The sequence below is a fragment of the Mizuhopecten yessoensis genome, unplaced genomic scaffold (genome assembly GCF_002113885.1).
Source record: "Mizuhopecten yessoensis strain PY_sf001 unplaced genomic scaffold, ASM211388v2 scaffold1379, whole genome shotgun sequence".
Classification (NCBI taxonomy): Eukaryota; Metazoa; Mollusca; class Bivalvia; order Pectinida; family Pectinidae; genus Mizuhopecten; species Mizuhopecten yessoensis.
The window spans coordinates 2,153,001-2,179,017 of NW_018404017.1; the positions used below are offsets into that span (position 1 = coordinate 2,153,001).

General features: G+C 34.5%; 2 protein-coding genes across 3 annotated transcripts in view; one reads left to right on the forward strand and one right to left on the reverse strand.

Annotated features, from left to right (window-relative positions):
* Positions 1-11,117, forward strand: part of LOC110461007 (sodium- and chloride-dependent creatine transporter 1-like) — a 51,379-nt gene extending 40,262 nt beyond the window's left edge. Inside the window, exons 6-13 of one of the 2 annotated variants that reach the window (XM_021514270.1) lie at positions 325-428; positions 1,035-1,159; positions 2,654-2,766; positions 3,085-3,222; positions 3,931-4,030; positions 4,396-4,496; positions 6,427-6,603; positions 10,156-10,302. In XM_021514270.1, the coding sequence (XP_021369945.1) occupies positions 325-428; positions 1,035-1,159; positions 2,654-2,766; positions 3,085-3,222; positions 3,931-4,030; positions 4,396-4,496; positions 6,427-6,603; positions 10,156-10,287 (990 nt within the window). In that variant the 3' untranslated portion in view covers positions 10,288-10,302. Of the gene's footprint in view, positions 1-324; positions 429-1,034; positions 1,160-2,653; positions 2,767-3,084; positions 3,223-3,930; positions 4,031-4,395; positions 4,497-6,426; positions 6,604-10,155; positions 10,303-10,358 lie in introns of those variants that run through there. The other variant, XM_021514278.1, reaches the window with a different exon arrangement.
* A 2,760-nt stretch (positions 11,118-13,877) lies between these two features.
* Positions 13,878-26,017, reverse strand: part of LOC110461028 (sodium- and chloride-dependent creatine transporter 1-like) — a 34,879-nt gene continuing 22,739 nt past the window's right edge. Inside the window, exons 8-13 of the mRNA XM_021514302.1 lie at positions 23,194-23,306; positions 18,425-18,562; positions 17,583-17,682; positions 16,520-16,620; positions 15,910-16,086; positions 13,878-15,370 (exon numbers count right to left, since the gene is read on the reverse strand). Coding sequence (XP_021369977.1) covers positions 15,269-15,370; positions 15,910-16,086; positions 16,520-16,620; positions 17,583-17,682; positions 18,425-18,562; positions 23,194-23,306 — 731 coding nt within the window. The 3' untranslated portion in view covers positions 13,878-15,268. The remainder of the gene's footprint in view (positions 15,371-15,909; positions 16,087-16,519; positions 16,621-17,582; positions 17,683-18,424; positions 18,563-23,193; positions 23,307-26,017) is intronic.

A 26,017-nucleotide genomic window follows, 5' to 3' on the forward strand; every position in this document is an offset into this window, starting at 1 on the left:
ACATTACTATTGACGTTTTAAGTAAATTTTACAAGAGGGTCTGACCCCCTTAGTTCATGCTGTCATCGCACTGGTAGGTTTTGGATACGCAACATTTATAACATAAAAGAACGTTTCGATTCATGGAAACTAATAGCATAACAGGATACCGTAGTTTTGCCTTTTTTCTTGATCCTTAACGTTTTTCTAGAACGTAAGAAGCAGAAGGAACATGAGCAAAAAAAAGATCAGGAGGAGTATCCCAAAAAAATGGAAGCTGTAGCCCCGAAAAGGCACTTTAACCCCTGAGGGGGTCGTCATAGCTGTTTTGCATTTATGTTGCAGGTTTGGGTCGACGCCTCCACACAAATTATGTGGTCCTATTCCATAGGAATTGGAGCTCTGACTGCTCTCGGCAGCTACAACAAATTCAACCATAATTCTTACAGGCACTGTATAGCATAGTAGAGTATACATATTTGAAATCGTGGTATAGTATTGTAGAACTTGCCTTGTTATGTTTATGTTCTATCGCGTGGTGGGAGAGATTTCTGTATTGTACATATGGACCTGTTTTATAGCTCATCTTTCAACTTCTGGTTTATTTAGTTACTGATTTTTATAGGTTTTTTTTTTTTTTTTTTTTTTTTTTTAGGATGACCTTTTTATATTCTATAAAAGTATTTTCATTATTTAAAACTTCTGCTTGTAAAGGATTTTTAGTGCCTTTAGACAGTGGTATGACACCAATAACACTGCATGTGGCGATGATGCTCTACTAATGATTTAGAATCAATATATATATTACACAAATTCAATAAGATGGTTTTTGAGCCTATTGAAAGCTGGATGTGCCGCCTTATTTCTTCTTTTCTTATAGCCAGATTTCACAATTGGACTAATGGGAGGTGTTTTCTTACACATGTCAACGATATCGTTATACCAAAATAATCAATAACTATTTCCTAATTACAAATTTCTTTTTTCTTTATTTTTACCAGAAACATGTTCAATCTAAATTGGTTATATGTAATTTTGATTTTGCTTGTTTACAGAGATGTTACGATCTTCGCGCTGATAAACTCCGGGACCAGTATCTTTTCGGGGTTCCTTATATTTACAATTCTCGGGCACATGGCTTTCCTGCAGGACACGACAGTAGATAAAGTAGCTTCGTCAGGTAACTGTTAGTAGCAATGACGTGACACTGAACGTCTGGGCGTACTTTAGAAGTACCAAAATTGACACAACACTCGACTATTATCTTGGGTTTTTTACTCTGATATTATTTTTGTTACTTCAGATCTCATTCTCTTGAGGTCCATTGTCCACTTAAATGTGTCTTATTCATCACTATCCAAGGATTTGAATTAAGTATGAATAATAGGGATAGTAGGAACGAAATTATCATATATACTTATCTAGGCACATATCACTATATTAGAAGTTACCACACAATATATCATGATATATGGATTTTCTTTATAAATAAATATGTATACTAACTATATCATGATGCGCAACCGAGGGGGGATATGCGATAACCTCAGGACCATAAAAAGCCTTCGGTTACAAACTAATCGAGGGAATGTGCAAATAATATCAGTTAATTTCATGGGTGATAACATTTGTTTGCATTTTATGTTGAAGTTTTGGTTCGTAGTGACTGTTTATTTCTTTGTTATATGTTATGATAGGTTATTGTTCATGTTTCTGTCTTGTAAAAGGGGAGGATCGCCTTGATTATTCCTTTGTCTGCACTGTCGGTGTCTACTTCTTTGATTATATTTACTTACTATATAATATATCATCAGATATATTTAACACTATTAAATATAGCATACAACAATTTAAAAAAAAAATGTTTCAATTGATTTGAATCGCCCGGATGTTATAGCGCGGGTAGGGGGTTAATTTGGGAGGAAACCGGAGTACCTGTAGAAAACAGTCATGATTAGTCAGGTGACTCCCATACCTTTTCACGTCCGATCGGGGAATAAAACCCTGGCTGTCTTGGTGAAATGTGAATGCTTTATCCACTGTGCCAACCGACCACCTTAATGATTATATATATTCATATATTGATATATTCTAACTACCACACACATTATACCATACGAGAGGTACTTACCACATACAACAGCATCTATGTGTACTTATCACACAATAATCAATCTAATATTTAATATAAGACAACAACATTTGTACTCTATCAGTCTTTATTAATACACAATGGAGTTTAAACAAACAGTAAATAAAGTCTGTTTTGTACTGATACAGACGATCTATAATAATAATAATAATAATTCGAGGTTCTTATATACTACTTTATCACAACCTAGTTCGTAGGTCGTCTCAAAGCGGTTTACAAGTTATTATCCGTAGTTATAGGGCCTTTGCAACCTGCCAACATCTTTCTCAACTCCCTGGAGAGCATAAAGCCGGTGCTGCCATTTCGGCGCTCACAGCTAGTATTCAACAATTCTAGTACCGCTCAACCACGTACTGACTTACAGCTGAGTAGACTGAAACAAGTCGAGTAAAGTATCTTTCTCACAGATACATCATAGTGCCGTGATGTGACTCGAACCCACAACCCTTCGGTCACGAGCCCGGCGTCCTACCACAAGACTACCGTGCCTCCATAATCTATTTGTTATGTGTTACCTTGCAGGTCCCGGGCTGGCGTTTATTGCCTACCCAAAGGCAGTTTCCCTGATGCCAGGAGCGCCCGTGTGGTCTGCGCTCTTCTTCATCATGCTCATATTTCTGGGAATCGACAGCCAGGTATTCAAGATAAGATATGATTGTTTTATTTCAGTTTTAATTGAATTTCCAGTTATGAGCTAATACACTTAGTTATCAATTAGCAATCCAATTATGAAATTCGCTCACGAGAGCAGTCTTATAAATGTTTAATCTTAATTAGAGTTAAAAACCATCTAAAACTCTCTGTTTTGTTTTTTCTCTCAATCATGAAATTGCAATATTTGTATTTAAAAGTCACTCTATTCGGAATCCAACACGTACCATTTAGATGATAACGTATCATACTCTCACAATACAAATATTAACTTAACATACGATATTCTTCATACATTTCAGTTTGTACAAATGGAGGGGTTCATCACTTCCGTTGTTGATCAGTATCCTCATGTCCTTCGGCGTGGATACCGAAAGGAGTTGTTTATAGCCTTTGTGTGCTTTATATCATTCCTTATAGGATTGTCAATGGTTTCAGAGGTAAACATATTTTGATTTCATATTCTTGTAAAATCTAATTCAATTAAATGTATTAACATGATTTCTGTAAGATATGATCATGCAATATGCCAATGGTGTGACTTATGAGTAAGGACCTAAACATGGTATTTATTTTAGCACAACACACGGTAATGGTTCTGGTCGAATATGATATTTTGGTTAAGGGATGAATCCTGTTCTATTGAGGTTTATGGGAACAATTGCTCTTAAAACATATTTCATGAACTGTAAGCAAAACATTTCAAATGTGGTTCATGACCCAATGAACTTTATACCCCAGAAGCCTCAACAGAACACGATTCAGTCTGTTAAGTATCGCTTAATACCTTAACATTCAGTGCGTTTTGGATATGCTGATCATTTTCTAAAATAATTGAGTTGTGCAAGGCTAATAGCATGGAAGACGCCGACCCATGTGACGTCATCATCCACTGTGTGACGTCGAAATTACATACTAGTTTCAATTAGACTCTCAAATATATTTTGTTTATATAATTTGGACTTTTTTTCAGAGTAGTTTGCTAAAACATGCATAGGGTATCAGAAAAAATCATTGAAATATAAACTTCACACTCTTCAGAACGTAAAGTCCAAGTTAAAAAAAAAAAATGTTTTATGTAATTAATGTAGGAACACTGTATATAAAATAGTGCGGTTCGAATTAGCAGATTTTCATTTCCATTCCAGGGAGGGATGTACGTGTTTCAAATATTTGACTATTACTCTGGAAATCGAGTCATGCTTCTCATCGCTTTCACCGAATGTGTAGCAATATCCTGGATTTATGGTAATTTTTAAATCATACTATATCATAGGCACATATAACACTGATATCTGAAAGTGAATTGTATAGTTAATTGTTATCGTGGTTTTTATTATACATTGAACTATTATCCCAATAGGTGTAAACAAGAAAGAAGTTCCTTAGTATTACCTATCACACATGAATCTCATATTCGTTCCATGCATCATTTGATCCTGTATTTTGTATTACATATTTCATGCATCAGCTTACGTTATATATTGTATAACATGTTCCGTGCATCAATCAATCCTTTGTTTTGTGTTAAAACTTGCCCCTGATAAATAAATACTATATTTTGTATAACATATTCCATACACCAATCCGACCATATTGTACGTGTTTGTCAGGCATCAAACGGTTCTACGACAACGTTGAGATGATGTTGGGATGGCGTATTAATCGGTACATGTGGGTGGCGTGGACAATACTTTCACCGATGTTTTGTGCAGTAAGTACATCGCCAATCGTTTGTGTAAGGCATCGTAAGTGCATCAGAAGAAAGTAAATTCTCGTCTACATTTTTTTTGTACAGACAATATAAAAATCTTCCTCTGGATATAAGAAAGACGCTTTGTAATTATCTAGTGCTATGTAATTTTGACTACTGATGCTCAGCCTGGTATTATGGTTTAAATCAAAGGTTACAAAACCAGTTGCAAGTAGCACAGAACAGATGTGTACGTTTTATTTGTGATTTTGGGCCAAGGACGAGAATAGAAAGTAAAGTCTTAACAAATCTGAATCTTTTGAATGTTGAAAACCGAGCAAAGCAATTGGGCTTAAACCATATGTTCAATGTATTTCACGAAACTTGTCCAAGTTATATTACAGAAAAATGCAAGATTCTCTATAAACTTCACACATAAAACAAGAGATAAGCTTATATTTCTCACGTAACAATCATAATTTGAAATAAGCTTCAAACACAATTGTATGTTATCAGCTGACTCTCTATAAAGGTCCAAACCAAAGTCCTCCGATCATAGTATTGTCATTCCGCGCTGTGCAAAGTAGTTCCATAGTTACTAGTTCGTCAACATATCTAGATTTCTGTGATTGGGGATGAGTGTTGATGACAAACTTACAACATATCTAGATTTCTGTGATTGGGGACGAGTGTTGATGACAAACTAACAACATGTCTAGATTTCTGTGATTTGGGACGAGTGTTGATGACAAACTTTCAATATATCTAGATTTCTGTGATTGGGGACGAGAGTTGATGACAAACTTACAACATATCTAGATTTCTGTGATTGGGGACGAGTGTTGATGACAAACTTACAACATATCTAGATTTCTGTGATTGGGGACGAGTGTTGATGACAAACTTTCAATATATCTAGATTTCTGTGATTGGGGACGAGTGTTGATGACAAACTAACAACATGTCTAGATTTCTGTGATTTGGGACGAGTGTTGATGACAAACTTTCAATATATCTAGATTTCTGTGATTGGGGACGAGTGTTGATGACAAACTTTCAATATATCTAGATTTCTGTGATTGGGGACGAGAGTTGATGACAAACTTACAACATATCTAGATTTCTGTGATTGGGGACGAGTGTTGATGACAAACTTACAATATATGTAGATTTCTGTGATTGGGGACGAGTGTTGATGACAAACTTACAACATGTCTAGATTTCTGTGATTTGGGACGAGTGTTGATGACAAACTTTCAATATATCTAGATTTCTGTGATTGGGGACGAGTGTTGATGACAAACTTACAACATAACGTTTGGAGAGATGTCGGTTGACGAAGACTAGTGAAAATCTTATGGTCGCCATCGTGATCGCATTTTTGTTCCGTGAGCTATAAAAATGTCGACATTTATTAATTTGCTCATTAGTATTCCTTTGGGTTTCGTTGCCGCCACCCCGGTACGTACCTGACAAGCTTGACATTACTTGTATAGGAAATATGTTTACCTGACGGATATTGTTGATAGAGCCGAAAACTCGCTAATCTTTTCGGAACAGGTGGAATTATTCTCCTTTGACTATTTTAAAGTACTTCCCTGTAATGTATTCCTTTGTTAATATTGCCCTAGTTCCATCGAATGTGAGTTCGAAGAACAATTTTGTTTACACTTTAACTGTTTCTTAGAAACATATAATTATTTGTATATGTTCAATCGATGTGTGGTTATTTCATGTTTTTATTAGATGCACAGATTAAGTGATTGTATATCTTTAGTCAATGTAAAGTCTAGACATATTTCGTCCAAAACGAGGCAAAAACGCAGGACATAACCAGAGCTGCCATATTTAACTTTTGTCTGAACTTACGAAATTGTGTTTGTACGTAAATGTTTTAGTAGCCAGCAAATTTCTCCCATAAATGTAAAACAAATGTAACCATTTTTTGCAGGTCTTTTTTCTGATCGGCATAGTGACCTATTCCGAACTTGATTACAAGCGGCCTTTGACCACGTATCACTACCCCGATTGGGCGGTGGCGATAGGATGGGTAATGGCGATGTCCTCCACCCTTTGGGTTCCAGCTCTTATCATACACAAATTCATAAAGCACGGATTTTCGATGAAGGTATGTAAATATAAAGTGACTGATATACGCGGTGGGACTTAAACTCAGATTAGATAATGCGCGAACATGTAGCCTGCTGAAGTTCCTTATATTCCTGGTTTAGGTTCATTCAGTATCGCGGTGGGTGATAGTTTTTATAAATTCGTATATTTCTGTGCATGTCGAAAAAGTTGTCTTATAATCATGTCAGACTGATGATTCACACACTTTATGTACATTTATTTTCTATTGTTTCAGACGTTTAAGCTGTTTCTTGCCTATTTTGTATTGTTTCAGACGTTTAAGCTGTTTCTTGCCTATTTTGTATTGTTTCATACGTTTAAGCTGTTTCTTGCCTATTTTGTATTGTTTCATACGTTTAAGCTGTTTCTTGCCTATTTTGTATTGTTTCATACGTTTAAGCTGTTTCTTGCCTATTTTGTATTGTTTCATACGTTTAAGCTGTTTCTTGCCTATTTTGTATTGTTTCATACGTTTAAGCTGTTTCTTGCCTATTTTGTATTGTTTCATACGTTTAAGCTGTTTCTTGCCTATTTTGTATTGTTTCATACGTTTAAGCTGTTTCTTGCCTATTTTGTATTGTTTCATACGTTTAAGCTGTTTCTTGCCTATTTTGTATTGTTTCATACGTTTAAGCTGATGCCTGCCTATTTTGTATTGTTTCAGACGTTGAAGCTGTTTCTTGCCTATTGTGTATTGTTTCAGACGTTTATGCTGATGCTTGCCTATTTTGTATTGTTTCAGACGTTTAAGATAATGCCTGCCTATTTTGTATTGTTTCATACGTTTAAGCTGTTTCTTGCCTATTTTGTATTGTTTCATACGTTTAAGCTGTTTCTTGCCTATTTTGTATTGTTTCATACGTTTAAGCTGTTTCTTGCCTATTTTGTATTGTTTCATACGTTTAAGCTGTTTCTTGCCTATTTTGTATTGTTTCATACGTTTAAGCTGTTTCTTGCCTATTTTGTATTGTTTCATACGTTTAAGCTGTTTCTTGCCTATTTTGTATTGTTTCATACGTTTAAGCTGTTTCTTGCCTATTTTGTATTGTTTCATACGTTTAAGCTGTTTCTTGCCTATTTTGTATTGTTTCATACGTTTAAGCTGTTTCTTGCCTATTTTGTATTGTTTCATACGTTTAAGCTGTTTCTTGCCTATTTTGTATTGTTTCATACGTTTAAGCTGTTTCTTGCCTATTTTGTATTGTTTCATACGTTTAAGCTGATGCCTGCCTATTTTGTATTGTTTCAGACGTTGAAGCTGTTTCTTGCCTATTGTGTATTGTTTCAGACGTTTATGCTGATGCTTGCCTATTTTGTATTGTTTCAGACGTTTAAGATAATGCCTGCCTATTTTGTATTGTTTCATACGTTTAAGCTGTTTCTTGCCTATTTTGTATTGTTTCCAACGTTTAAGCTGTTTCTTGCCTATTTTGTATTGTATCAGACGTTTAAGCTGTTTCTTGCCTATTTTGTATTGTTTCATACGTTTAAGCTGATGCCTGCCTATATTGTATTGTTTCATACGTTTAAGCTGATGCTTGCCTATTTTGTATTGTTTCAGACGTTTAAGCTGATGCTTGCCTATTTTGTATTGTTTCAGACGTTTAAGCTAATGCCTGCCTATTTTGTATTGTTTCATACGTTTAAGCTGTTTCTTGCCTATTTTGTATTGTTTCATACGTTTAAGCTGTTTCTTGCCTATTTTGTATTGTTTCATACGTTTAAGCTGTTTCTTGCCTATTTTGTATTGTTTCATACGTTTAAGCTGTTTCTTGCCTATTTTGTATTGTTTCATACGTTTAAGCTGATGCCTGCCTATTTTTTTATTGTTTCATACGTTTAAGCTGTTGCTTGTCTATTTTGTATTGTTTAGACTTTTAACCTGATGCCTGCCTATTTCGTATTGTTTCAGACTTTTAAGCTGATGCTTGCCTATTTTGTATTGTTTCAGACGTTTAAGCTGTTTCTTGCCTATTTTGTATTGTTTCAGACGTTTAAGCTGTTTCTTGCCTATTTTGTATTGTTTCATACGTTTAAGCTGTTTCTTGCCTATTTTGTATTGTTTCATACGTTTAAGCTGTTTCTTGCCTATTTTGTATTGTTTCATACGTTTAAGCTGTTTCTTGCCTATTTTGTATTGTTTCATACGTTTAAGCTGTTTCTTGCCTATTTTGTATTGTTTCATACGTTTAAGCTGTTTCTTGCCTATTTTGTATTGTTTCATACGTTTAAGCTGTTTCTTGCCTATTTTGTATTGTTTCAGACGTTTAAGCTGTTTCTTGCCTATTTTGTATTGTTTCATACGTTTAAGCTGTTTCTTGCCTATTTTGTATTGTTTCAAACGTTTAAGCTGTTTCTTGCCTATTTTGTATTGTTTCATACGTTTAAGCTGTTTCTTGCCTATTTTGTATTGTTTCATACGTTTAAGCTGTTTCTTGCCTATTTTGTATTGTTTCATACGTTTAAGCTGTTTCTTGCCTATTTTGTATTGTTTCATACGTTTAAGCTGTTTCTTGCCTATTTTGTATTGTTTCATACGTTTAAGCTGTTTCTTGCCTATTTTGTATTGTTTCATACGTTTAAGCTGTTTCTTGCCTATTTTGTATTGTTTCATACGTTTAAGCTGTTTCTTGCCTATTTTGTATTGTTTCATACGTTTAAGCTGTTTCTTGCCTATTTTGTATTGTTTCATACGTTTAAGCTGTTTCTTGCCTATTTTGTATTGTTTCATACGTTTAAGCTGATGCCTGCCTATTTTTTTATTGTTTCATACGTTTAAGCTGTTGCTTGTCTATTTTGTATTGTTTAGACTTTTAACCTGATGCCTGCCTATTTCGTATTGTTTCAGACTTTTAAGCTGATGCTTGCCTATTTTGTATTGTTTCAGACGTTTAAGCTGTTTCTTGCCTATTTTGTATTGTTTCAGACGTTTAAGCTGTTTCTTGCCTATTTTGTATTGTTTCATACGTTTAAGCTGTTTCTTGCCTATTTTGTATTGTTTCATACGTTTAAGCTGTTTCTTGCCTATTTTGTATTGTTTCATACGTTTAAGCTGTTTCTTGCCTATTTTGTATTGTTTCATACGTTTAAGCTGTTTCTTGCCTATTTTGTATTGTTTCATACGTTTAAGCTGTTTCTTGCCTATTTTGTATTGTTTCATACGTTTAAGCTGTTTCTTGCCTATTTTGTATTGTTTCAGACGTTTAAGCTGTTTCTTGCCTATTTTGTATTGTTTCATACGTTTAAGCTGTTTCTTGCCTATTTTGTATTGTTTCATACGTTTAAGCTGTTTCTTGCCTATTTTGTATTGTTTCATACGTTTAAGCTGTTTCTTGCCTATTTTGTATTGTTTCATACGTTTAAGCTGATGCCTGCCTATTTTGTATTGTTTCACACGTTTAAGCTGATGCCTGCCTATTTTGTATTGTTTCAGACTTTTAACCTGATGCCTGCCTATTTTGTATTGTTTCATACGTTTAAGCTGATGCCTGCCTATTTTGTATTGTTTCAGACGTTTAAGCTAATGCCTGCCTATTTTGTATTGTTTCAGACGTTTAAGCTGATGCTTGTCTATTTTGTATTGTTTCATACGTTTAAGCTGATGCCTGCCTATTTTGTATTGTTTCAGACGTTTAAGCTGATGATTGCCTTTTTTGTGTTGTTTCCAACGTTTAAGCTGTAGCCTATTTTGTATTTATTTTTTTATTGTTTCATACGCTTAAGCTGATGCCTGCCTATCTTTTATTGTTTCAGACGTTTAAGCTGATGCTTGTCCCGGTTGGTCTGAAGGATCATCAACTGAGGCCTGAGGACAGAGGAGAGAAATCCCTACATATCTTACAAAATGGATATAATTAAAGCTTCTTAATTGCTAGAGTGATGACAGTATTTATCAAATTTGTATCAAATGTAAAATCATATAATGTAACTACAGAGTTTAAACTTCGTAAATATACTTTATTTCTGCAGTAAAATATGATGTATTAAGTGAGGTTTTAATATTAATCTATGGTATAGTGATTGCTGTAGAACACACATATTTACTTACTATAAGTATGAGCAGCTTTTATTAGTCCGTACGTTGTTTTGATGAAACAGAATATTCAGATATGTAACTTTGTAAATGTCGTGGTTACTACTGGGTACAGTGAATGTTCCTACATCCCTTGCTCGTTCAAGCTGTGAAAAACTGATGAATAACCTTTGTACAGACGTAATTTCTTTTAACATATACAGATATCTACAACTGTGGTTTTTAGTATCTGGTTTTATTTGAACATTATACCCCGAATTCTAAGGTATTTGCTGAGTTAACTCATATGGAACGTCCGTTAGTCAACAGATTAACATCTGCCTTTACAAATGAAGTTTGTACTGAGTTTATAGCTGTATAATTAACATTTGAAAACCATCATCTGCAAAATAACATATGGCAATATTAAAATCACAAAGGGAAATAAAGTATTTCACAACAAGAACATAATGGCGACATTAAAACATTCCCATATTCTTCATGAATTATTCCAGTGTTTTTTTCGATTTCATTTTCTTTATTTGTTGTCATTTGTTGCCTCAGTAGTTTAGAACTACACATTTTACACGACAGGAACACTAAATTAACATGCAAATAAATAAGACTCCAGTGCTGCAACACTTAAAATACTTTTCAGTATTAATAACAAATACGATTATAGCTTGTTTAATTAGAATCATATTTTAAAAGCAATATAAATCATCTTATTGCGATATACCTTCGTGCACTTCATCCGTTTCTTGGTTGCAAAACAATTTGGAAGTTGATATTGAAGTAACAAATTCTGTCACATTCTCTGGTACGTGCACATATTTCACATTTAATTCCTCTCTGCAGTTGATTCTTTGAGTTCTTTTTGTCTATCAGTGTCAGGTTGCTTTGACATAACTCTGCTAACATGTCATCATTCATTAAGAGGCACGTTTCTCCACGTGACCATACCTTGACTCATCACTATCACGTGACTCTCCGACAGACAGATGTTTCAGTTTTCCTGCATGCCCTCTAACCTTGCATGTAATCATAACTCGTCTCTAAATTGGCGATTTTGAATCAAAGGAAAGTAACTCTGAATCCATAGTTGCTCAATTATGATAATTTAATTCTTATATATGTTATGTAATTTAATTTTCTAATAATAAAAGGACAAAAAGGAATAAAATATTTTAATGTAAATCACGAAATAAATGTAAAAATGACAATTGTTCTAAAGTAATATAAAAACTAGCATTTATACTGTTTGATACTTATTAGCATGTTTATTAACAATTTGAGAAGAACAGAGGTTATGCACAAGGCTATGGATGTAAATGATATTTGAAGACGAATCATTTTGCCACTGAATTTTATAACACTCATCTTTTTATATCTTATTATTAATAAATGTCACTCAATAAATATATGTATATGCTATTTTTAATCATCAATGTCTTTCGACATTTGGTATTTTATAATAAATAAATCTCACACTCGTCGATCTTGTTATTCGAGTGTTTTCAAATGGTATACATTAATATTTGTTTCCATTATGGCAAAACGTGTTTTAATGAGGAATGTGTCATCTGATGTGTCCAGTATGATATGAATGATGACATCATGTTATGACCTAGTACCCTCGAACTCACATAACACCATATGTTCTGACTGACTCAAGGTTTAGCACCTTATACCTAACATGTTTTATTAGATATAAGAAACCTCATCGTTCTCTACTGTTAAGGGAAGTCACACTTTACTGTATGACAGGACGTAGCTGTGACGGAAACGAATCTTTGCTTACTGACATGGACCTAGTTTTAGAGAATCACAAAACAAATCAACAGTATTTGGCGAGACACACCTGCCCTTGTTGTTGTAGGTTTTAGCCACACATAACTTGAGTATAGGATTGAAACTCGAGCGCGAAATGATTTTAAAAAACTGTAGCATTCTATTTAATTTGTAACATTACTCTACAGCGCTTCGCATCACAGGTTAAAGAATAATTCTGGAGTTGCTCAGCCATAAACAATTATAAGACATATAATCTTCACTATAGACATAGAGTTCAGATATTTTAGTTATGTGTTTACCGGGTGACATGGTATAAATAGCACGTCTGCACTAAACAATGAACAATGCAGACGTAAACAGGTGCGTTCTAACATCCAATCAGCAAATAATATGGGCTCTGCATTATCCTTTTATTTTCGCTTGCTTCAGAGAAAAACATATTTTGTGCATTTTATGTGCTTACACGTTTGTTTAACATATGTAAGAACCGGTGGATATTTAATTACGGTACATTCTCATAAAACTTGTTGTTCATTAAAAACTACGATTTTTAATACAAACAGAAATTAAAAGGTGTTTGCGAGCTTTTGAACACGTTTGTTTCGGTCTCAAGCAAATAATGTGAAGGATAGATTTATCGTCTCTTAAAGCTGAAACCAATGTGTCGGGTTAGTAACGTCAGCTGTAACACAATATCGTGACATTTCGCCAAATGCCAAAATTTCGCAGACGGTCAGAGGGACGGGTAATATGTTAACCCATTCCGTCCTTTAGTGGATGTTAAAATGACGTTAGCAGATGACTCAGCTGGTGCCCCACGTCTCTCTGTTCATCGATTCCTCTTCCTTCCTTACCCAGATTGACTTTCGAGTTGTCCTCCCTTTCAAGCAATATCGAGTTGTTCCAGTCTATGATGTGGCTGTGTATATAAGCATGGTCTGTAAAGGCTGATTTCTGATGTTGTTTCGTCGATGTCTTTCTTGTATTAATGCTAGACTTGCAGATGTTGCAGGGGTGTCTAAATCAATTTCAAGAGTGTTTCACAAACATCACATCACCACGCCCATTAGTTCGAATTATTCTGACGTTTTATCGACTTTTTTCATATCGGTCTGTCGTAAATTAACGTCAGAACTCCGGCCCTCTATAATATGCGGGAAATATGCGACCCGCGCCCGGAGCGCACTTCAAACTGATAGTTTAGAAACAAATCGTCTGACGTTAATCGACGACAGACCGATATGAAAAATGTCGATAAAACGTCAGAATAATTCGGACTACGCCCATGCGACCACGCAATAAACAACGTTCATCCGAAGGTAAATGCCGAAGGATGGTTTACTAAATGTAACAGTTGTAACCATACAAACATACATCGGGGAAACTGGCCGGACATTTCCTGACTCCTCAAAAAACATGTTCTGTTGATTTATATACACTTTTATTAGAGAAAAAACAAAAGAGTCTTCATAAAAATTGAACTTTATTGCAGAAAATGACATTATACTACGAATGAGTTTGACATAGCAATTTTATCGACTTGATCAGTTGTTTGTAGTGACGAGTATGACGTCATGGTCAACTGATGATTGGTGACAGATACACGTTTATTTAGGTATCCCACAATTCACCATAAAATCGTATATTACGAGCACGTTAATGCAAACTCATCTTCATTATTACAAAAATGAATTGACAAGAATTGGCAAGAAATATTCTTATGATGTTGGCTATAGTGTTCACTTATGTACCTATGTATGTACTAAGTCGTTACACATAATGTGTGTTTATATATCGATACACTATACATAAATGAAAGCGTGTACGTACAGATAAACCGGTTCCCAGTTTTTTTTCTGTTTTTGCGTGAATAGGTACTTTTGTTGTGTGTGATGGTGTATATCAAAGTCTGATTATACTTTTGAGAATGTATATATTGGTGGTTGTTAGGATATGTACGTGTGCGAGTATATATATATATATATATATATATCAATGTTTGTTTTGGAGAAAGTGTATGCTATGCATATTTTGTGGAGGAGTATGGTTGCCTGTATTTATCGAGGGATATGTGTAGAGAATGTATATGTGTGTACAATTTCTTGGGATAGGTGTGGCTGTGTTTGTATGTATTGATATGTGTATGGAGAGTTATGTGTTATGTATATTTGGGAAATGATATGGGTGTCTGTCTATGTCCGAAGAGATGTATATACCTATGTTTGGGATGATGTGGTTTGTATATGTGTGAGATGTATATACCTATGTTTGGGATGATGTAGTTTGTATATGTGTGAGATGTATATACCTATGTTTCGGATGGTGTGGTTTGTATATGTGTGAGACGTATATTCCTATGTTTGGGATGGTGTGGTTTGTATATGTGTGAGATGTATATGCCTTTGTTTGGGATGATGTGGTTTGTATATGTGTGAAATGTATATACCTATGTTTGGGATGATGTGGTTTGTATATGTGTGAGATGTATATTCTTATGTTTGGGATGATGTGGTTTGTATATGTGTGAGATGTATATACCTATGTTTCGGATGGTGTGGTTTGTATATGTGTGAGACGTATATTCCTATGTTTGGGATGGTGTGGTTTGTATATGTGTGAGATGTATATTCCTATGTTTGGGATGGTGTGGTTTGTATATGTGTGAGATATATATACCTATGATTGGGATGGTGTGGTTTGTATATGTGTGAGATGTATATACCTATGTTTGGGATGGTGTGGTTTGTATATGTGTGAGATGTATATTCTTATGTTTGGGATGATGTGGTTTGTATATGTGTGAGTTGAGAAGAATTGATATGCAAACAAAGCTGCTTTCCGTTTCATTTCGACTTCGTTACGTCTGGCTGTTTAGATCATTTAGCGACTTCTCCCCTTTGTCTTCGGGTCTAAGCTGGTGATTCTTGAGTCCAATGGGGACCATCATCAGTCGGAGAGTCTGCAATTAATGTTTTAAGATGACGGTTGTATTACTCTTAGAAGTTCACGTCAAGAGTTGTTAAGTTTTATAACCACACTCTATAGTACACAAATAATTTATGATGTAATAAGTATCAAAACAAATATTAGTAAATAATGTCGGAACTTTCAAATAATAGGTTATACAGGTAGGAATGCCTGATACATGTGTGTAAGAAAATGCCATAAAATTCTTAATTTTGTTATGCTTCACTATTTCAATATCTTCAATAAGATTCATCAGTTTGGAAATATGTGATATCAAAGTTTTACCTTCTACACAAACAATGTACGTATTAAACGTGTCGCAAAGTTTCAAAACCGACTGCTCCCTTAGTCAAGCTATTAGAAAGCTTCACAAAGGGACCAGTCGGTCTTGAAACTATTTCAAACTTGCTTACAGCGAAACAAAACAAATCGTCTGAGGAAGAGAAACATGCAATGCAGATATCAACAACGTCATCAGGTTTGAATCAACAATTACGTCTGATATTAATAGTTCAAATATGAAAACTCTACCTCCATCGTAAATCCATATTTGAAGAATTTGTGGATGATGAGTGCTGGGATCCAGACAGCTGATGACATAGCCATGATCCATCCTATCGCTACAGCCCAGTCTGGGTACTGGTAGGTCATAGTCGGCCTTTTATAGTCCAGCTCAGAGTACGTCACAATGCTGATGAGGAAAAACACCTACAACAAACGTCATTGTAGAAAAATATTATGAAGTAACCATTAATAAAAAATGTTTTTTTATCTTGTGGTTTCAAAGTTCAAAGTCCATTTTCACATGTTTGATTAAAGATTTACGGCAGTGTTTATTGCATGATGTTTATGCAGATGCTTTGTAGGTTTGGGATTGTTCATTGAAATAGATCAATTGTGATAAAAGAAATAAGAACGAAAAGAAAACTAAATTATGGTAGAAAATATCAGATAAAAGGAAAGAATGAAGTCAATGAAATATTCTACAGCGTAACAACGCTATCGGGGCGAAGTTTAGGAAATGTAATGATGTATAAAATTACCACAAAATTGTTAATGATCAACGTTGGATTGACCTGTAAACAACTGTACCCAAAATAACAGAATCGTTACTAGCACTTCACCGATGTAAGCTACTTACTATACAGAACAGCGGTGTCAGGACTGTCCACGCTAGCCACATATAACGGCTGATACGGTGACCCAGCATCATCTCAATGTTGTCGTAGATTCGATTTATACCTTAAAAGGACATTTATCAAAATGAATATTGTTAGAATAATGCAGTATATTTACTCTAAGGCCATTTCATTTCATGAGCGATGTGAACATGCGAGGAATGTCATTTATGAAAAGCATACTTGTTAAAGTTGATAATAACAACAAATATATGATACTTTAACAGGCGTGATTTGAAAAACGCATTCGCCACTTGTGATATCCCATTTCTTGATTAAATGCCAATAAAAATAGTAATATAATACATCTCTACTAAACTCTTTACCGGAAATTACAGTCCTTGAAATATATTTCTTTTAATCATATAACGTGGCAAACACATGACAATCCATAAAAGAAGAGTAGAAACTACGGGACGAAACCTATCCAAAAGTCACTGACAATAACACAGCAAACAACATCCTAAAGGCACTAATACATCCTTACACAAGAACCTATTCAACAACTCACTACAAACTAAGATTTACTGCAACACCTTCAACGGCTCACTTTAAATTTCTGACACAGTCACACACTGTGCACAACCCACAATAAATATATGATACAGTACCCTATTAAACAACTTACTATAAACTGATGACACAGCCAAACATTCTACAACTTACCACCAATCTTTGACATAACAATACATGTATACGTTCATATAAATCGAATTCACATCCCCAGCTCCATTACTTACCATAAATCCACAGGCCCATTTCTTACAATAGATTCACTGACCCATGACTAACCATAGATCTACAGCTTCATAACTTACCATAGATCCACATGCCCATTACTTCCCATATATCCACATGCCCATTACTTACAATATATCCACATGCCCATTACTTACCGTAGATCCACATGGCCATTACTTACCGTAGATCCACATGCCCATTACTTACCATAGATCAACATGCCCGTTATTTACCATAGATCAACATGCCCTTAACTTCCCATGTATCCACATGCCCATTACTTACCATATATCCACGAAACAGCAACACATTCAGCAAAGGCCACCAATAAGATTACCCTATTGCCAGAGTAGTAATCAAATATTTGAAACACGTACATCCCTCCCTGGAATACAAGTAGTATATTGAACTTTTTAAATATCAAAACGGTAAGATATATATTATATTCAAAACCATTCTGTGAGATGAAATAGTATTATACTGTATTAAATTGTAAGTTTATCATATGCTTCATTGTTCTGTGATTACATTACATATGTGAGAAATGTATCTATTGTGTCTCTCATCGATTAGTATATGTATATTATTCATTAGTTCATATATCAGCTGGTATATCTGCGTTTTCCGTTTGTTAGTTTTCCTTCGTTAGTATTTTATTATTTCTTGATTTCTTTTGGTTAGCATTTTTAGTTTTCCTGGTGTTGCTATTTTAGTGTATTTTTCATTGATTACTATTTCAGTGCTTTTCTATGATTGGTATATCTGTTTTTCGTATAATATTTTTCTCTTAGTCATTGGTTAGTCTGTTGAGCTTTTTGGGGGCGTTTCCATTGGTTTTAATTTCTGTTCTTTATAAGCTAATATTTCAGTATTTTCCCTCTTTTTTTGATTATCCCTTTTTTTTGTACATTTATAATTGTTTTTGTTTTTCAATCACTAAGTCAATCTTATTATTTTAAATGCAGAAAATATTGATTATTTTATAAGTTTTGATGCATGTTCTACCAAACTGAACGTCATTATCGGCCAAACACCTTCCTAACTCTCCAAACTTTCTTGGGCAATTTCATTCAAAACAAAAACGAGTTATATATGAAACGTTTATCAATCAAACCTATGATATTTACCTCGGCAATCATTGATAGACCAATAAGATATGACACGGCGCAGACGACAGCTATAAATATCTCCTTCCGGTATCCCCGTCTTAGAATGTGGGCGTACTGATCTACGACGGGAGTGATGAAACCTTCCATTTGTACAAACTAAAATGAATATAAAGAAAACAAATCAACGCCGTACTGATAGCATTAGACCCTAAAATTGGAAACATAAGTCGGTTCATTAAAACGAATCATTTGAAAGGCTAGATGTCAACGATTTCTTGAATGCAGATATTTGAATAGAAACATCAATATAGATAGTCGATCCTCTATTATTAGAGATTAATTGCTGCAGTAACAAAAACCAAAATCAATGTCAGAATCATTTTTTGCGGTCTGGCATTTTTTATTTATTTTTGTGAAATAAAAGTAAAACATTTTAACAATCGAAAAGTCCAACAAATGGAGTTAACAAGTAGCCTGACAAGGAACACTAATATCTACAAATCAAGTACATTAATTATAGTAAACGATATTGTCGTAAGTCAGAAAAATTGTTCTCACTCTGCATCAATGTCAATTTTTAGCCTTTATTATTTTGAAAGATTCGTAATGAAATGCACTGTGATATTCTGAATATTTGAGTAGCCATTATGTATATGAGTTTGTTTCACTTTAAGAGATAAGAGACTATCCTATAAGTAACATTTAGTCGATCAGCTGTATTACTATGTAGACGGTTCATTTGATTAACTAAAAGGTAATTTATACTTATGTAAGTATGTATTTATGTATTGCCTGCGAACACCGTATTTGAAACTATACCTGCCATATACATGTAGGACATTGAGAAACCGAATCGCCCTTGTAAACCTATAATAAATCAGGATGTGGTTCCGAAGGGTATTCATATCCGTTGAATTAAATCTTACTACTGGTCTGTTGTTTTGTTATTTTATTCTAATTTAGAATTTCATTTACAAACATACATTAAATTGATCTGTACTAGACGTGGGGATGTAGTTTAGTAAGCGTTCAGTATTTTTCCCCCTTTTAATTATATATCCATTAATTCAATTTAAATTACAGATTCGTTCACATAAAATTCTCTACCTATCAAGTTAAGGTAACACTAAAAGTGCTAGTTTGATATATAACTTTAAGTGTTCACATATTAAACATGTTTCCAGAATATGTTAGTCGATATAAGGGCAAAGATCCCGATAAGCATCATACTTATTTATGATTTTGAAAATATAACAATGCTATACAATCAATGTGCTTATTCATTACGAATCGGTGACAAACCCTCAAAAAACAACTGTTTTTTAAAGCAATGAATGAAACTTCACAAAGCATGGGAAAGATTCAAGAATGGTTAATATCGTGGCACCAAGAAGATATAGAAATCGAAAACTAATAAATTTAAATACAATGTAGTTCTGTTGCCATATATTGCTGTCTTCAACGACAACTAGAGAATGCCGAAATGGCCACAAATCGTATTTCGAGCAATAGATCGATAAAACTGAGACAAACTATTAACAAAAGAACACTAAATATTGAGACCCTTGAAAAGGTGCGAAGGGAATAAGACCATGCGTTCTGCTAGGGTAAGCGCCCTCTGGATCATCGACAAGTCCGCGCTGTATTGTTCCTTTCGCGTTCTCGTAACTTTGCATTGAAAAGAAACTATACTTTTTCTGACTTCCCAGAGAGAAAAACTAATAGGATGAAATGTAAAAAGAAAAATAGCATCAGTGTTCTGAATGTAAATTAAGAAAAAAACAAATCCGTACCAAGATTCGAACCCGGGAATATTATTTGTATACTGTCACAATAACCAACTGGCCAGCGGTCGCTCTCCAGTTATATGGAAAACCAAAATAAAGGGAGATAACTGTATGAACAATAAGCCTACAATATCATTTTTAAGTTCATTATCTTCACTTGGACAGGGATCCCTTACTAATGTGGCGTTTTAATAGTTGGGATATTATATAAAAATCGTACTTCGGAAGAGTTTTCATTGCCTCGAAATAATCAAATGTCGTGAAAAATGAAAAATTGTAAAAGTGTTTTTATATAACTGACATGTGAAAGAGGTCAAGGACAATTCTTCAAAAATGACATCAATAATTTACAACATGGACCACATCATAAGCACACAGAACAATCAATATTTTGACACGTTTGGCTTGTTAATGGCTTCTCAGATGATGCATAAGTGACACTATTTACAGGGTTAAAATACCGTTTTTTATAGAATCATATTAAAACAAAGTTTGAAAGACGTGTCACATTCCAGAATCAAAGCAAAACATTTCTGATTTGTCTGTTTTTAAATGCATTTTTGATGGGCCATTATCAAAAATTGCAACAAAACAACACATTTAAGGCAATTCAATGACAATTATTTTATAACGAGTCTACCTTTTCCCTCGGTCAGTTTTGTATACTGAGTCATGACGACTTCCGGTTCCGGGTCATCCGTCTCTGAATCTGTTATCAATGTGTTGTACATAAGGACTTTACAAACCCTCGTTTTTTTATTAAGGCTCCTCCCTGTGGACCTGTCAATAACTCTCATAATACAATAGATTGTACCTCAAAAATGGCCTCGGTCTTTACCTGGTAGTTGCCAATGACAATCGATTCCGAGATTTTGAGTTTGGAATGTGCAGGACTGTAGAAAAGTGATTTGTCTGTGGTTGTTAGTTACACTGATCAGGTTATATATTTAATTCCGATATAATTGCTAATTGGCGTTATGTTTAGTCAGTTACGTCATGTTTGTTTCACATCACCCAAACACATGCAAATACAGTGTTTTCATTGTTTGCATTAAGTCGAAAAAAAACAACGAAAACCATCCCCGCGAGGTAAAATTGATCATGTAAATTTGTTAAATACGGTACGTGGTAAAATATTGAATACTGAAATAAAGGAGAAACAAGTCGATAATTCCTGCATTTTGGTTTGTGTACAGGTTAGTCGAATACCCTGCGTGAAGAAAAAGGGAAGGTTATGAACACTTTATCAAGAGTCACAGGAAAAAACATCCTAGAATGAAATAGCAATATAAGGCTTCAGTCAACATTATTACAATACAAAATACCTGAAACAAATGCAATAGCTATATCCGCAATTGCAGTGTAATACAAATACAATTTCTTTCTTTATTGCACTGTATTTCATATCAAACATAAGCATTACATCTGTCAGCATTTTACCTAAGAACAAAATATTTTCAATTCACAACACTGCGCTCTAGTAAACAGCTATTCGTTGATATCTTTGTCATTCTCTCAAGTGTTTGGTAAGACAGAGACAAACAAATGCATCAATGGAAAAATGCCCACATTTTCAATTGATTAATATTTCAATAATTGTATTTGTTATGGTATTTTGTTCTTGAGCTATGATTCAGTTTTGGGATCCTCATTAATACTGTTATTCGACAAAGATAGATACAGACATCCAACAGAAAAAGAGAGAAAGAGAAACACAGTTAGACATACAGGGGAGAGGGGGGATGGGGGGGGGNTGGGATTAGGGTGTGTGTGTGTGTTAATATGGAGGGGGGGGGGGGGGGGGGGGGGGGGGGGGGGTAAAGAGAGGGAGAGGAAAATAGAGACAGAGACAGATAGACAGGATGAGAGGATACAGAGATAAAGAGATCGAAAGAAACATAAAAGAGGTAGAAAATAACATATTTATATCAATTAGATTTTATACATGATTGTGTCGAAGGTAAAAACAAAGGGGTCTTATTTTAAGTGAATTGGTAAAATGAGAAACCATGTGTGGGTAAGCAGTGTAAGGAGAATGGGTCGTATTTTCAGAACAATTATTCAAAGCGACATTTCTACATCATAGGCTGAAATGAATTTATCAATAGATCTCTACTTTTAATGATAAATCTTGTAGAAGAAAAAGATACATTTGTTATTATCATTATTATATCATGCACTTATTTATGCTTTGGGAATCCTGAACAACTTCAAATAACAACACAATTCCTCTTAATATGCGAAATGGAAAGCAATCTTTAGCAAGCAATGAATAGATTACAGAGATGGTTTTCACTACCTTATACAAAATCACTGATGACGTTTGGAAAACAATTAAGAGAATAACGAAGTTTGAACATAACCGTAAGTCGAAGTTAAAAAACATAACGTTAAATTGTGAGCATGGAGGACATTAAAAAGTTCAAGGAGCGTAAGACCGTGAGCATGATAACACATATCGACATTAACAAGGGGAAAAAAACGAACAATGTTCATGAGTGCGACAAACAAAATCTCATAGTCGCCACTCGAAACCGTATGTTATAGGTTTATCCAAAATCTGTCGACATTACTTACGGAAATTGTAATATTCGGAGCATGACTTCAATTAGCGAATCAACCACCTAGTCATATGTGACATCGTTAACACCGTAGATTGGGAAATTATGGATGTTACTGTCAGGAAAGGGAAAGCTAATGATAGGTTAATTGAAATCGTCACGTATCGTACACTTAATAATAAGCTCTCCACGTTTGTCAAAATAATTCTCATCACATCAGAGAAACATTAAAGAAATGCAGAAATGTCGCTTGAATGGGTATATTTCGAATAGATCGGGAGTTTTTAGAAAGAGTTTTTGTTTTCTTCTTGAAATTGTTTCACATTTTTCATTAAAGTAATTATATTGATCTATGTCATTTATATAAGGAGGTGTATGTAGAGGTAATGGTTAAGGAAATTCTGCTGCGATAACACACCACTAGTTAGTAGAAGAGTACCTGACTGTCAATCCCCAGGAAGATGATCATGATGAAAAACAAGGCAGACCAGACAGGAGCCCCAGGCATCATAGATACGGCCTTGGGATATGCGATGAAGGCGAGACCAGGACCTATAATATGTATTAAGATGAATATTCAACACAAGCATTGCATTAACAAAGTATGGCTTTGACTAATTATTAGCTATATTTAAAATCTTGCTAACCACTAAGTACATACTTAGCGACGTGAGTTGTGATTGACAAGCTAGTCCTAAGACGTTTTTGTTTTCTATTTTAATAATGAACATTGATATTGTTAACTTGTAGACTTGATTATCGTTGATTAAAACAACAAGTTTTTTTAGTCCTTTTACTATTAACATGGAAGATTGTTTCCTATTCTCCTCCATACGCAACCGTTAAGGGTAAAATAACTTTTGGATTGAATTATTTTAATAGTTTTTTATTGTGCCTTGTCTCGTACTTGAGGAAAAGTAACTCGCATTCCTGAAGATTACTTGAACTTGAGGAAAAATACCTAGTTCATGAATAGCTGAAGAAACATCAAATATCTTCTTTGGATATTCGACACTTAATTTACTCAAATTCAACTGTCCATAATTTGTTAAGACCGTAATGAAGAACAACGAAACGAGTTACCAATTTCTATGTTGTTTTTTACTAAAGTTGTATCCGCTTTCTATCAATTATAAGCATTATATATCGTTTCCGTTAAGCATACTGCATCGACGTGTTTTCTATGACATATCACATCATAACTTTATCACCGATGAGTCTTTAAAGGACGAAACACCTGTGTGATGCAGTGTAATTAATTTTCGGAGAATGGCATATAACCAACAGTCCTAAAAGGACGAAACACCTGTGTGATGCAGTGTAATTAATTTTCGGAGAATGGCATATAACCAACAGTCCTAAAGGGACGAAACACCTGTGTAATGCAGTGTAATTAAATTTTGGAGAATGGTATATATAACCAACAGTCTTAAAAGGACGAAACACCTGTGCGATGCAGTGTAATCAATTTGCGGAGAATGGCATATAACCAACAGTCCTAAAAGGACGAAACACCTGTGTGATGCAGTGTATTTAATTTTCGGAGAATGGTATATAACCAACAGTCCTAAAAGGACGAAACACCTGTGTAATGCAGTGTAATTAAATTTTGGAGAATGGTATATATAACCAACAGTCTTAAAAGGACGAAACACCTGTGCGATGCAGTGTAATTAATTTGCGGAGAATGGTATATATTACCAACAGTCTTAACAGGACGAAACACCTGTGTGATGCAGTGTAATTAATTTTCGGAGAATGTTATATAACCAACAGTCTTAAAAGGACGAAACACCTGAGTGATACAGCGTAATTAATTTTCGGAGAATGGTATATTACCAACAGTCTTAAAAGGACGAAACAACTGTGTGATGCAGTGTAATTAATGTTCGGAGAATGGTATATATAGCCAACAGTCTTAAAAGGACGAAACACCTGTGTGATAAAGTGTAATTAATTTTCGGAGAATGGTATATATTACCAACAGTACAGTCCTAAAAGGACGAAACACCTGTGTGATGCAGTGTAATTAGTTTTCGGAGAATGTTATATAACCAACAGTCTTAAAAGGACGAAACACCTGAGTGATACAGCGTAATTAATTTTCGGAGAATGGTATATAACCAACAGCCTTAAAAGGACGAAACACCTGTGTGATACAGTGTAATTAATTTTCGGAGAATGGTATATATTACCAACAGTCTTAAAAGGACGAAACACCATTTGCGGAGAATGGCATATAACCAACAGTCCTAAAAGGAGGAAACACCTGTGTGATGCAGTGTAATTAATTTTTGGAGAATGGTATATAACCAACAGTCTTAAAAGGAAGAAACACCTGTGTGATGCAGTGTAATTAATTTTCGGAGAATGGTATATAACCAACAGTCTTAAAAGCACGAAACACCTGTGTGATACAGCGTAATTAATTTTCGTAGAATGGTATATAACCAACAGTCTTAAAAGGACGAAAAACCTGTGTGATACAGTGTAATTAATTTTCGGAGAATGGCATATAACCAACAGTCCTAAAAGGACGAAACACCTGTGTGATGCAGTGTAATTAGTTTTCGGAGAATGTTATATAACCAACAGTCTTAAAAGGACGAAACACCTGAGTGATACAGCGTAATTAATTTTCGGAGAATGGTATATAACCAACAGCCTTAAAAGGACGAAACACCTGTGTGATACAGTGTAATTAATTTTCGGAGAATGGTATATATTACCAACATTTACATTGCAATAACCCGTGCGTGTCTTACATTCATCAATCTCAACGTTTATTTTGTCAACCTTAAAGTCTGTCCCTCTATGCTCCTAATGTAGTCAAGACAAAAGTCCTAAAAGGACGAAACACCTGTGTGATGCAGTGTAATTAATTTGCGGAGAATGGTATATATTACCAACAGTCTTAACAGGACGAAACACCTGTGTGATGCAGTGTAATTAATTTTCGGAGAATGTTATATAACCAACAGTCTTAAAAGGACGAAACACCTGAGTGATACAGCGTAATTAATTTTCGGAGAATGGTATATAACCAACAGCCTTAAAAGGACGAAACACCTGTGTGATACAGTGTAATTAATTTTCGGAGAATGGTATATATTACCAACAGTCTTAAAAGGACGAAACACCTGTGTGATGCAGTGTAATTAGTTTTCGGAGAATGTTATATAACCAACAGTCTTAAAAGGACGAAACACCTGTGTGATACAGTGTAATTAATTTTCGGAGAATGGTATATATTACCAACATTT